The sequence below is a fragment of the Pongo pygmaeus genome, chromosome 1, assembly GCF_028885625.2.
Source record: "Pongo pygmaeus isolate AG05252 chromosome 1, NHGRI_mPonPyg2-v2.0_pri, whole genome shotgun sequence".
Lineage (NCBI taxonomy): Eukaryota > Metazoa > Chordata > Mammalia > Primates > Hominidae > Pongo > Pongo pygmaeus.
The window spans coordinates 133289965-133303962 of NC_072373.2; the positions used below are offsets into that span (position 1 = coordinate 133289965).

The following is a 13998-nucleotide window of genomic DNA, read 5'->3' on the forward strand; positions in this document are numbered from 1 at the left end:
TCAAAATCTATGTATTTTTAATATTTCTGGGAAATACTAGCATGTTTAGGTATGTGTGATTAACTTTGGTCTTTCTTGGGGGATAGCTTTCAAATATGTCTGCAGCAGATGAGTTTTTGTTTTAATTTTATGGCTATTATTTGCTATAATTAGTCTTAATAAAATATAGAAAAGGATTTTGAAAAAATAAGATTGACATAAATTTTAATGTGTTGTTTGTCAAAAAGGAGTTTATTATTTGCATGTTACATATTTACCCGTTTTGTACCCAATTTTGAATCAATGCATGAACAATACTCATTTTTGGTTTTTTAATCAATAAGATAATCAGGCTAAATACTGAATGGACTTGGTAACAAAAAATATCTTAGTATGTGGAAAAAAAAAAAAAGAAAAGAAAGCTAAAATGATGGGACTTACATTTTTACTATATGTATATTACTATTCTTGATAACTATTCTACAGGGGAGAAGACGACCGGCTAAAATGTCAAGCTAATCTAATTTTATTCCACTATTTATTAGTTAAGAGTACGGACTTTGAAACTAGACTACCTGGCTTTGAGTGCTAGGGCTCGGCCACTCAAAAGTTAAAGGAATCTGAGCAAACTGTTCTTTGTGCCCTACCTTCCAAATCTATAAAATGGGATCGATAATGGTAACTACATTTAGAGATGATGTATTAACTTACTTGTAAAGGGCTAAGAACAGTGCCTGACACAGAACACAAAAATGGTTAGCTAATATTAGTATTCACATTCATCAAACTTTTGGCTCCTAGGATTGAGACAATTTCATTCTAAGCTACAGTATTTTAAATGTTTGTGCCACAAAATAATTACATAAAAAACTCTAAGCAGGCCAGGCGCGGTGGCTCATGCCTGTAATCCCAGCACTTTGGGAGGCCAAGGCAGGAGGATCAGGAGGTCAGGAGATCATCAAGACCATCCTGGCTAACACGGTAAAACCCCGTCTCTACTAAAAAAATACAAAGAAATTAGCTGGGTGTGGTGGCGGGTGCCTGTAGTCCCAGCTACTTGGGAGGCTGAGGCAGGAGAATGGCGTGAACCCAGGAGGCGGAGCTTGCAGTGAGCCAAGATTGCGCACCACTGCACTCCAGCCTGGACGACAGAGCCAGACTCCGTCTCAAAAAAAAACAACTCCAAGCAACAGAGGTGGAATCTAAGTAACTAGTATTAAGTTAATAATTTTCTAGCTATTCCTAGGGTGGCAACTATTGCAAAGGGATCTATCTAAGCATTTTGATAGTGGAGCCAAACTATACAGAGATCCAATGGTGGCAGAAAACACAGTGAATCCCTTCTACCAATACCAATGATCCAAAAAGATTAGTTCTTAGAAACCAGTATACACGTATCTTCAAAACCCCTCTTCTCTGGGGTTTCGTTTTAGAAAAGTCTACTTAATGGCCTACATCACAATAATTAACTAAAAGTAGCCTTACTAAACCATGAAAATACCATGCCATATTTTTGTTCTAAGCTCTGGTTCAAGAAACCCAAAAACTTAGAAGCAGCATTCATCTTTGTAGGATACTGAAACCCTGAACAGCCTAAATTTATTAAATTATATCTAAAAGACTACAATGAATCTTGTTTAAAAACACATACACACACACAGAAGTAAAGAACACAGACATCATCTACATATATTGTAAGAAAATATATGGGTATTGCTCTATTACCTCACTACTGCAAACTAATTTGCAATCTGTCTAGCTTTGTAGTTTTTCCCTTCATCACTGTAGATGAAATGCAATAATGTATTTTAAAAACCACATTTCACAAAAGATGTTTAATTGTACATATCATCCTATTCAAAAAGAATAAACAGGCAGACTACACAAAAGTATACATACAACAACAAAAAACACCTGAGAGATGTATATCCTCTCAATGAATAAATAACATGCATACCCGGATGGTTTTTTTTTTCACAATTATATATACAAGAAAAGTATTTATAATCTATTGGTATTTACTGAGAAAATATGAATGTATCCTGGTCTTTGTTTTATGGGCATGAATTCCTTCTGAGAGAAAAATTTCTAAATTTTAATTAATTTTGTTTAGTCATTTATCCATCCCACCAACCCCCTTCCTTTTTTGGGCCACTGGTCAAGGCCAAATTAAATAATTAAATACATCTGGGCTAAGGTCACCATTTCAAACCACTCTGGGCTACTAGAACCTGCAAACAACTGACAGTTTTAAAGTTTAAAGCAGACAGTGGGAAGAATCTATAATGTACCTGTTCATAAGCTGGTTTAAGTACTTACCTGAAAACAAAAGCTGGGTACCAACTTAAAATTAGCAAATAAATCCAAGAATTTAACTAATTATCCTGAACAAATTGAATTACAAGGTTGATAATTCTAGTTGATGAAGGAAAATTCTACTTTATAAAGATTTTCAGCTAATTAATGTAGAAAAGGAATATGTGAATTAGGGGAGAAAAAGCAATATTTGCAACCCACTAGTGAAATTAATTAAGGCAGCAACCATTATTGGATACTAAAATCATTAGTAGAAAAAAATGTAACGAAAGGATCAGAATGTCAACATCCAAATCCACAATCAGTCTTAAAGCATCATTAAAATCACTAAAAGTGGAGCAACCAGATATTAGATGTCTCCTACTGAGACACAATAGGAAGCACAAGAAAAACTTTAAAAAAAAAGTCTCTAAATCTTATCAAGCCTTTGGAACTAACTTTAAGTTTATATAAGAAACGCAGCAGATAGAGGAACAAGTTAACATGACACTCTAAAGGAAACAGCCAGACTAGTCTAATCTGTGAAACTTTCTAAAAGGATAACCACATCACTTCATAAGTAAATGGACGTGAGATTGGGAGTAGAGAGAGGGAGAGGACAATTACAGACTGAAACAGACTAATGAGATATAACAACCAAATACTATGTGCGGCCCTCCAATAGGACCTTGTTCTGAACAAATCAAACTTTAAAAGCATTTTCAAAATAATTGGTGAAATTTTAATGTAAGCTGGGTATTTGATGACATTAAGAAATCATTGTCAATTTTGGTAAGTGTAATAATCATATTATGGTTTGGTACGAAAATGTAATTATTTTAGAGATACTATGGTAATATTTGAGAAGACATGTCACAATGTCAAGGATTTGCTTTAGAATACAAAAGAAAAACTGAATAGATAAAACTAAGTGTCAGCACTATTGAACCAAGATGACAGGTGTATGGGATTCATTATATTAGCATATAGCTGAAATTTCTAATAATAAATTAATAAATATTACCAAATGAATAACCCATAAAAATGTAACAAAGAAAATCAAAATAAGTTTTCCAGTTAATTTTATGTATCACAAACATACAGAAAATTAAAAATTCAGTTTAACAGCTAATTAAAATTGTGCAGCAGAACTGTACCAAAATAGATTTAAACGACATTAAGTTACAAGCTCTTTTCTGCAGCAGTAATTCTCAACTCTTGCTACATGGTAAAAATCATCTTGAGATCCTAAAAGCATAGGAATGCCTGTGACCCACTCTTTATTCTCAGCCTGGGATAGAATCTGGTGACTTCAATGTGCAGCAAAATTTTGAGAAACAAGGTTCTATAAGACCTACATGTTTACCTTCATGAATAAATGTTGTATCTGTTCACAATTATAACTATTTTAATGTCAATGATTTCCTACAAAAAGTCTGCTTTGCCTTTCTTTTAAAAACTTTATGATGAGAATGCCTGTTATTCAATTTGAAATACAAGGAAAGTTCTAAAATACTCTTTGTACACACTCTCTCTCCTAATTTTTAGAATGTAGATAACATGATCATGAAAAATTACTTCCAGCAATTTTTCTAAAAGTGATCTACCCCTTAATAAATTAACTACACCTCTTAACATGATAAAATGATCCATTATAATGTCTCAATTTATAATCTGAAGGATTTTTGATCACCGTGTTCTTTGAAACAGAATATGCGAATGACTAATAGTCAGCCATGTTTGTGATTATGTATTTTAGATGTCAGATTTTAAACTCATTACACTCAGTCTCCTTTCTTTGAACAAATTACATTTTCTGAGACACTGTGATACCTAGCATTAAAGGAAACAGAAAAGCCAGACATAAATGTTAGTCTTAAAAAATTACTGCGTAAAATAAATCGATTAAAATTTATAGTACTGATTCTAAAGTAATTAAATTCAGTCAAGTAGCTAGATCTAATATAAAAATCATACAAGGTAAAGTGAACCCTCCCACAAATTTTAGCAAAAGAGTATCACCTTATATTTGTATTCTTACAAAATTTTTGAAATAAATACTATATTAATTATTTCATTTTGAACAAGTACTGTTACAGGAAGACTGGGCAGGAAGTTAATCCCACCAATACTAGTTTGTTGAAGTCATCTGATTAAATAATTAGCGGAAAATATTCAGTTATTATTCTAAAAGGCATGACCTCACCCATGCGATATTGGATATATCACTGTAAACAATGTTTAAAAAGCAAAAAGAGAAGTGGAAACTGAGATCAAAATATTCACCAAATGTCTGAAGAAGAAAATTGTGTCTTCATGTCCTACAAATGAATACTTTGGGATTGAAATCAATTATTTAAAAAGATAGATTATTAAAAAATACTTTTCCAAAAACTGACCTAACATACATGAACAAAGCTGAAGGCTTGGTTCATCCAAAATATGCATATTAATATCCTTACTATGCATTTTATGAGAATTACTGTACATCCTAACAGAAAGAATGCAGGCAAGAAATTTAGAGAATTGTGACTATCAAATAAACATTTAAAGATTGTAAACTAAATCTTAACAGAAATTAATAGACATTTTCCTATCAAATTAATCTTGTGAAATTAAAAAATAGTATGCTGGTAGGGGAAAAAGTAGGACACCCAGCCTCATATATAATTAATGTTAGTTTAAGTTAATATCACCTTTAGATGAAGAAATTTGCAAATAATGTAAATAGGCTTTAACATTTTCTTTGACCCAATAATTCTAATCCTAGGAATCTAGTCTAAGAAAATAATTTGAGAGGCAAAAAAGTACAAGGGTGTTTTAATAAAAAGTATGGAATAGCCTACATGTCCACTGTCAAAGGTACGACATACTCATGAACATGCTACACAGGTATTAAAACTATCTTTTAAAACAAATTCTAAGTAAAATGTCAATTACACTAAAAGATAATGCAAATCTGCAAATACAGAGCAATTTTAATTTTGTACAGAAACATGTATTTACATAAAAAATATAAAAATAAACGGTTATCTCTTTTGAATTATCAAACCCAGGGTCCATTATCTGATTTTTAAAACCTTTAACTAACCTACTTTTACCTATTTTTGAGTATAGTTAAAAAGCCCAGTTATAACAAGATGCAAAAACATTAAAACAGATAAAAAAATGGAGTCACTTAGGAAAGGCTAAACATTTTTTCCTTTTTCTTATGAGGCAGAGATAAAGAAACAAAAATGCGTTATACTAAAACATTCAACACAGAAGTGGAAAAAGACACTAGACAAGTTTTTGGCGAAGGGAGCAACTTAATTTACATGCCTTTAATGTAAAAATGTAGAACACTTAAAAAATGAACAAAAGCGGCCAGGCATGGTGGCTCACACCTGTAATCTCAGCACTTTGGGAGGCTGAGGTGGGCGGATCACCTGAGATCAGGAGTTCCAGACCAGCCTGGCCAACATGGTGAAATCTCATCTCTACGAAAAAAACACAAAAATTAGCCAGGGGTGGTGGTACACGCCTGTAGTCCCAGATGCTCGGGAGGCTGAGGCGGGAGAATCACTTGAACCCGGGAGGCGGAAGTTGCAGTGAGCCGAGACTGCGCCACCACACTCCGATATGGGCGACAGGGTGAGATTCCGTCTCAAAGAAGAAAAAAATGACTTCATTATTGTTTTAAAAGTTTCACCAAAGTCATAAGATCACAAGAAAAATGGTGATAAATTACCTAGAAGAATCCAGGTGACTTCTAACCAAGCCTCCCACCCAGGATCCAAGCACATCTAAGTATATTCAGATGGGCAAATACACATAGCTCAGTAGGGTCCAAAGAAGTGATTATTGTAGTCCATTGTTAATACTAGCTGGAGTTTCTTGGTATTTTATCTTTAAATTGTTTCTTTGATGAGTTGCATGTGAATTTTTCAACTTCTTAGAAACTATATGTAAAATCTTGATGACACCATCTATTTTAATAAAGTAACGTATCTGCCAAGTACCTAGCTGAATGCCTATGACCTAGAAGCTACTCAATAAATTCTGATTCTTTCTAAAACAATGTCTATCAGTGAAGACTTTAATAATCTTTAGTAATAATTATAAGCAAAAACCATGTTTCACTCTTTCACTCTTGACTTTGCCTTTAAAAACTGCACATTGTGAAATATTCAATCCTATTAACTTGAATTACGAATTAAGCTAGACACACAGAGGTAGAGATTCTGTCAGAAAGAGTGTAAGTGACCTAAAGTATCTACTACAGTCATAATAAACACTATGACTTGTGCTAGATACACCAGAAAATTCGAATAAAGGGTCAGATTTGTTTGCAGTTGCCAGAATTAACAGGTAGTAAATTCTGATTAGTTACCAGAATCAAATACCAACTGCCTTAGAGTATCTCTCTCTATATATATACCACTTACAGATTTCATATTCACAAACTGATGGCATGACTGTTATATATTGGGAAGTAAATATTTCCAATAACTACTTCATTATACTATTTTTTCTTTTTGAAATGATGGACATAAACTAAATTGTAAAAGCTAGTTTGTCAACTATCAATTTTGAGTTCCATATATATAAAAATCATGACTTAAAGATAATCTTACAAATACTAGAAATCAAGAAATACATCAAATAAAAGGAAACTCTAAAATTCCATCTTAACTTATAAATCACTTTGCACATTTTACTTACAAAGTAAGATTTTCCTTTATTTTTTTCTTCATCTTGATTCCACTCTATCAACTATAAGTTGCATATGTTTGCAATGCATTTTTATTAGGTGGCTCAAGTCCATTGTGGTACAAAGTAAAATATAAATGATTAAGACAAAACACAAAGAAATAGCAAAATTAATTTTACAGAAAATTTCTTCTAGTGTAAATTGTTTTTTTAAAAGGCCACTACAATATGCTTCAAAAAAAATCCCATATGCCTCCACCCATTATGTATGTTTTGTCTCTTAACATTTCACTGTTTCCAAGCAATGCTAAATTAAAACAATCAGATCAGCACTGAAAAACACGCACAAGAACTTCAGGCCTAGACTCAGGCAGGCATAGTGACATCAAGTTTAAAGTGTTAATATGGCATTAAAAATTCAACAGTATTTCTTCATTAGAGCTTTTCTTCTTTTGTTCTGGGAGAGTGGCATGGAAGAGAAGCTGAAGGTATTAAAAGGAACAAAACTAACAAATAATTTTAATTAGACTTATGAAGAACACTTTGGGTTTTTCTTAACAGTATTCATATGCCTTCTCACTTGAGAAAAAAAAAACTCATGAAACCTAACACAAGTTGGTAAGGCCCAAAATGGGGGGATTCATTATACTTACTGGTACTTTTCCATTTGGCAAAATGGGAGAAAAGTGGTTAAGACAATAAAAATCATACCTAAGAGGGATGTCTCCTTGGCAAATGCTGCAGCAATAGCTGGGTCCAATGCAGGTTGTCCATCCCCAGATGGAAGATCAGGTCGAGTATAATCCCTACTTTTATCATTGTTGTATTTTACATTCAAATTCACAAGTTTGGAAAAATCAATCCTTAGGGTACAGCAGGCATTATAAATATTCTGACCATCTAGGGCCTGTAAAAGTGAATAAAGCATATCAGCAATCTTAAACAAAAAATAAAAATTAGTGAAAGTATAATTTTAGTAATAAAACTCAACAACAAAAACTCGAACTTAAAAGCTACCAGGAAAAGGATTCAAATTTCATATATCAAATTTTGCTGTTCCAGCTGTCCATGTATTAGTTTCCCCCAAATATTATCTTCCTTAAATAGAAAATGCTACTTCAACCTAAAATACAACCAACCAGCTAAGCATCCATGCTAATACTTTTAATTTTTAAAAATTGCAAATAGGTTAATTTAAAAAAAAAAACTAATAAGGGTCACAAACAGGAAGTCCTACCAAAGTAGTACCACACTACTCTGCTCAATAAGGTTAATTTTATTATACATATATTTATTGCTGAATGGCAGTACTTATATGATTAAGTACAGTTTTATAAGGTAACTGCTATTTGATGCCACATTGTACAAAGTTGCTTCAAACCAAATTATCCTAACACGTAATAGCAATTCCCATAAAATGAGGCAAAAAAGAAAAAAATGTATTTTCCTGAAATGTTCACCCCCAATCAGATTATCTTGATGAAATTAGCAAATCCAATGTCATTCCAGAAAAGTTCTGAAACTGACGAGTGCCAGGTCTAGGATTAATTAAAAGCCTAGACTCTTTTAGGTCATCTTAAGTTATTTAACCTCTCTGAATCTCAATTTCTTAATTGGGAAAACAGGAATGATGACAATGGCTGTCATGCTTCTTCACAGGGTTATTAAGAGGAGTAAATTAAAGACAACATATATGAAAATACATCATGAATTATAAAGGACTATGTTACCGCTATGATTATCTTGTATTTTTTCTGCTCCTACATAATCACCATTTCTAGTTCAGCTGGATATAAGCTGGAAACAAACTAGAGAACAGGTGAACATACCGTTAACTTTTCATTAGAAGAATAAACATGTCGTGTTATGGAAAAAGTAAACCTCTACAGTTGCTTAAGTATATAAAGCTTTTAATTCAAATATTCTCACCTCTGGGAATATAAAACCTTTTCTCTTAATACATGAATTTTTTTATGGACTAATTTACCTAGCTAAAAACTAACCTAGAAAATAATTCAACACAGGTTCATCCACTTCAATACAGCACTGGTAAAAACTCAAAGAGAGTTCATACACATCAGGATCTGAATTACATTTGGGTTAGGCAAGGTACCTATCATCACATAAAAGTGGAAGCCATGTATTAATCAACTTTATCAGCCAGAATAACATAACTATTAATTCAATACCCTGGTGTAAAGGCGAACAAACCACTGAAGATAGGTATTCATTTACTAATGTAGTATTCCTATAGGTAAAATGTGAGATAAGTAATAGAATTGATGTTTCTACACAATAGATAAATATCAAAAGATAAGAAGCAAAATTCACTCTTAGGTGACTACTTCAATGTGATCAAAGAGAAAATGATACCTTATGAGAAAAGAGCTGGGTTTGAGTCACAGCATCTAGGTTAATGCTAAAAGCGCTGATACAAAATTACTAAACATACACTAAGTTTTTTAGGAGCTGAATTCTTTCCCAGCAATACTGAGGTCGACTGCCAAATTATCTAACAATGAATATGCCAATTGTTAGAAAGCCCTCCAGGAACCTTTGAAATTTTCCCTTTGAACATTAAAAACAAAAACAAAAACTTTATGTAGGTGGAAGATGCACAAGTATACCTAAGGTACGAGAGCTACAGAAATAAGCAAACAAGATGTAAATTAATCATCTGTTAGCAAAAGAGGAAAGAAATAGGAGCTGAGGGTGTATGAGAACAAAAATTCAGGTATTTTAAATAGTTGGTTAAAGTAGGTGACCACAAATAAGAAAGGGAGTAAAATCAAATTTAAAAAATATATGCAAGCTCACTTCAAGCTCATATATTTGCAAAATCCCAAGAAATGGCAGTAGCACACAAACCAGTCCTGTGGTTCAGCAATCAGGAATGCGGTGATCTTGTTGAAGCAAAGATTTCTGACAGTAAAAGCTCAAGACAATTTGCAGAAAGACCTTCCAAATGTGCCTACTCACAGTGAAGGTTTAGACAGTAAGCAAAAACAATCAGAAAAAGAATTTTCAAGTAAATTTAAAGTTTATGGCTAAAACATGGAAATCAAAACACAGGAAAGATATTAGGCGCAGAAAGCATAATTAAAGCAGCACAATGAAACATTGCACATGGACCGAAAACATGAAAAGCCAAAATAAAACTATTTCCATTTTTCTCATTGTTTACTATTTATAACTTACTTTTTTGAAGAGATTGTTGGGGATCAGATTTAACACACGCTGAGAGAAATCTTAACTTCCAAATTCTTTAAATATCTACTTTTCAATTTTTGGCAAGTCATGAAAAATTATCAAAATCAACAACACAAAATTAAGCTTATAATACTAATGTAATACTTCAGACTAATTATTTACCAATATCAAATAACCCCCCTGGTATATTATGCAGGATTTTCCTAAAGCATCCTAAAACCACTGATTTCATCATAAATTCTCCATTAATATGAATGTAAAATATACAGATTGTAAATTAAGCAGATGTCAAGGAGAATCTTTGCCCAAGAAATTAGGAAAGGATAATTCCACTAGGCCTCTCAAAGAATGTGCATAAAGCAATGTGTACTCTGTGAGAAGGAAATGAATGACATAATCTTACTGCCGCAAATGTTTTATCTCATATTTATTTTTATTATCAGTTAGTGATGAAATGGAATCTCCTGGAAGAAATAAATAATAAGAATCAACCCACTTATATGTTAAAATAAAATGATCATATGAACAGGACTTCCAAAAGACACAATATACTGTCCAGTGTCAACTAAAGATATTCCTAATAAAGACATGTTTCTGAAAAGCTGTTTCTAATAACAAAAACTGAAAAGAACCATTTCCTACTTATGTGTGTTATAATGTAAGGACTATGTAAAACAATTTTTAAATCCCAGGTGAAAAGGAGATTACATTATCTGTCTTATTATACTATTAAAAAGATTGATATTTTTATGCATCAAGTAATTATATTCCTCAACATTTTAAAAGCTGAATTAGAATGCTAAGAGAAGACACATCTTTGCCTAATACACTACTTTCCAATAAATAAACAAGATTTTCTAAAAGGTATTAAGGTGTTTTCTTTAATAAATATGAGGATCGCATAAAATACTTTTTATTGATAATTAGGATTGTTACTATGACTTCTGATTTTCACCCTAAATGTCAATGCTTAATAAATACAGCAGAGAACAAAGCAGACATGGTACTCAGAACTTACAGTCCAACAGAAAATATACACATTTAACAAATTATAAATTTTATGTGTGATACTGAGAACTAAGAAAGGAAGGGATCTAATCCAGTTGAAATGTTACAGAAGACTTATCTCAGGAAGAGGCTTCTAAACTGATACTTGAAAGACAAAGAGAAGCAGAAGTTGGGCATAAAGAGATGAAGAGAAAAAATAGTATTAGCAAATGGAACAGCAATCTGTAAGATCGAGACATCAGAGAAAATACAGTATATGCAAGCTATTTAAAGAAGTCCAATATAGCTAAAAAGGCATGAGAGGAGAATGGAGAGGCAAGCTGAGGACTGATTTAGAGTCTTATAAGCCATGATAAGGACTGTGGACTTTATTGCAAGGACAAAAAAGTCACTAAAGGGTATTGTGATTAGAAGCAATATGACTTGAGGTTGAGATGATTCTTAGTACTCTGGAAAAATAATGGAGGTAGGGGAAGATGTCAAAATGGTGAGTTCAGTCAGAAGGCCAAGGAAGTAGAGATATGAAAGAGAATTATTACTACATCAATGCTACTTAAATTATGATTGACGGTCCAGAAGCCCAGGCTACTCTGCATGAATATAAGAAGTCTGTGTCAAAATTTATGCCAATATCAACATTAAGCATACTGTTGCTAGAGGTATGCTGATTTCAGTTTGACACACACTACTACCTTGAGAGACCAGCATCTTGAATAACACTAGCTTAGACTGCAGTAGTAGCAAGAGTTGGAGAAAAAAGGCCAGATTCAACAAAAATTTAGGAGGTATAATCAATAATATCTGACGAAAGGCTGGCAAGAATGGGAAAAATACCATGCTTACTGGCTTGTTAATGAGACTGAAGTTGGTATCTTGCACTTTACTAACACAGCGGACACCAAAAACAGGAGCTGGATTGAACACACTAAGTTTGAAGATATTCATTAGTCCGCCAGGTTCTTAGTGTGAGTCTCTTAGGAGAGGTCTGAGCTAGAAAATGTGATGTGAACTCTGTTTGAATCACAGAGGTTTAATGGAGCTGTGAGAGCAGGTGAGGCCTCCCAGGTAGAAGGGGAGTTACAAGACAAGGAAGAAATAGAGAGGTAGGATAAACCTACGTGAGAAGTATCAGAGACCAGGAAGAAAGAGAATTTTAAGACAATGGTGCACAGTGCTAAATATTATCTAGATATTAAGTAAGACAAGGACTAAATCATATCACTAGCATTTAGCTACTCTAATAAATCACTGGTGACACTGGGAAAGAGCAATTTGGGTCAACAGTGCTGAAACCAAATTATAGTAAGTAGAGAAATGAGGAGATAATAAACAACAAAGATAGCCTATTTAAGAAGTCTGGTTATGAGTGAAAAGGGAGAGGGGAGGCAGGGTGATAGAAAGTATGTAGAGTTACAGATGATGGATTGAAAGTTGAAGATAAATTCATTTAAAATGAAAGAAGCTGAGAATGCTTGAAACTGGTGAAAAGTGGCCAATATAGTGAAAAATAAATGAGAAAGAGGGGATGACAGATAGTGCAGTCTCTTGAGAGGCAGAAGACGATAGGCTTTGGTGTTTACTGGTCTTAGATAACTAAACATCTATGCCTTTTATTAAAAGAGAAAGACAAGTGTGAGTATTAGCAGATTTTGCAAGAAAAGCTGATGAAGCTTCCATGTGATTTTCCTCTTCAAACAAGTGAGAGTGAGGAGAGATATGGTAGAAGGGAAAATTTCTATCTGATATAGGCATTGTGAAAAACAGAAAAACTGTTGACTGAAGAAATGTGAAGAGATTTTTAAAGTAGAGTAGAGGGCTTATTTGTAGTTGATGCTGATGGATTTAAACTGGTACCAATTGTCAGATTACGTAATATTATGTGATATTCTCTAAGTAGAACCCAGATGCAGGCATGTAAAATCAACATTACTGTAGTTATCAAAAATGTAAATTTTACCAAAGGGTCTAGATTACAAGGTAATGGGGCAAAGCAAGTTTAGGAAACAAATTTCTTTTTCCTTCTCTAATAAGTGAAGTGTGAGTTCTGATACCAGAATAAGTACTTAGTAAAACAATTATCTACTCTCTTAGAATTTTAACTTTAGATCTTTGTCAAGAAGACCTGAGTGCATACCTGTGCACAAACATCAATATTATAGTTGGATGCTTAGTATCTGTTCACAGAAGATTAAACAAAAATTTCAAACAGTTGACATAATTGAGGTACTTTTATGATGAGATTAAATGTAACTATGTATTACTTCAGACAAGATACACATATAAACTATTTTCCCCATAAGAATTATAGCTCAAACACAGTATAATCCCCATTCAAATTTCATTTAATTGGTCCTCTAACAAATACTTTTCTTTGGGGTCAGAAGAGCAAGGAAAATATTCCACACCAAGAAAAATGTAAACTATATTTAAATGTTTGAAGTTGTGAAAAATGTCACAGAAACCACGACTTCTACACTGTCTCCTATTTATAAAACCTCATACCACACTGATTTTGGTAGCCAGGGCATGTGAAAGGAGGATAATCATTTTTTGGAAAAAAAAAAAGAAAGAGAATTCTAATTGTTAACCTATGCCTGAAGCAGAAAGCATAATAAGATTAGATTATACCCGAGAACCAGTGAGAAGCAGCGTACTGGAGAGAAAGGCTAAGACTGAAAAAATGTCTACCTTATAGGTGGTGTTCACTGTAAGTAATTCACCTCTTTAAATCTTAGCATCCTCCTGTAACGCAGGGGAAAACCCTGTTTTGTTGACAATATAGAGTAGTGGTCAGAAAAAATGACACTACAGCAC

The 13998-nt window shown here is 33.1% G+C and overlaps 1 protein-coding gene across 6 annotated transcripts in view; it reads right to left on the minus strand.

Moving 5' to 3' along the window:
* PTBP2 (polypyrimidine tract binding protein 2) overlaps positions 1–13998 on the minus strand; it is a 92353-nt gene that overhangs the window by 22256 nt on the left and 56099 nt on the right. For all 6 annotated transcript variants that reach the window (XM_054478638.2, XM_054478647.2, XM_054478666.2 and 3 more), the window contains one exon: positions 7678–7873. In XM_054478638.2, coding sequence (XP_054334613.1) covers positions 7678–7873 — 196 coding nt within the window. The remainder of the gene's footprint in view (positions 1–7677; positions 7874–13998) is intronic.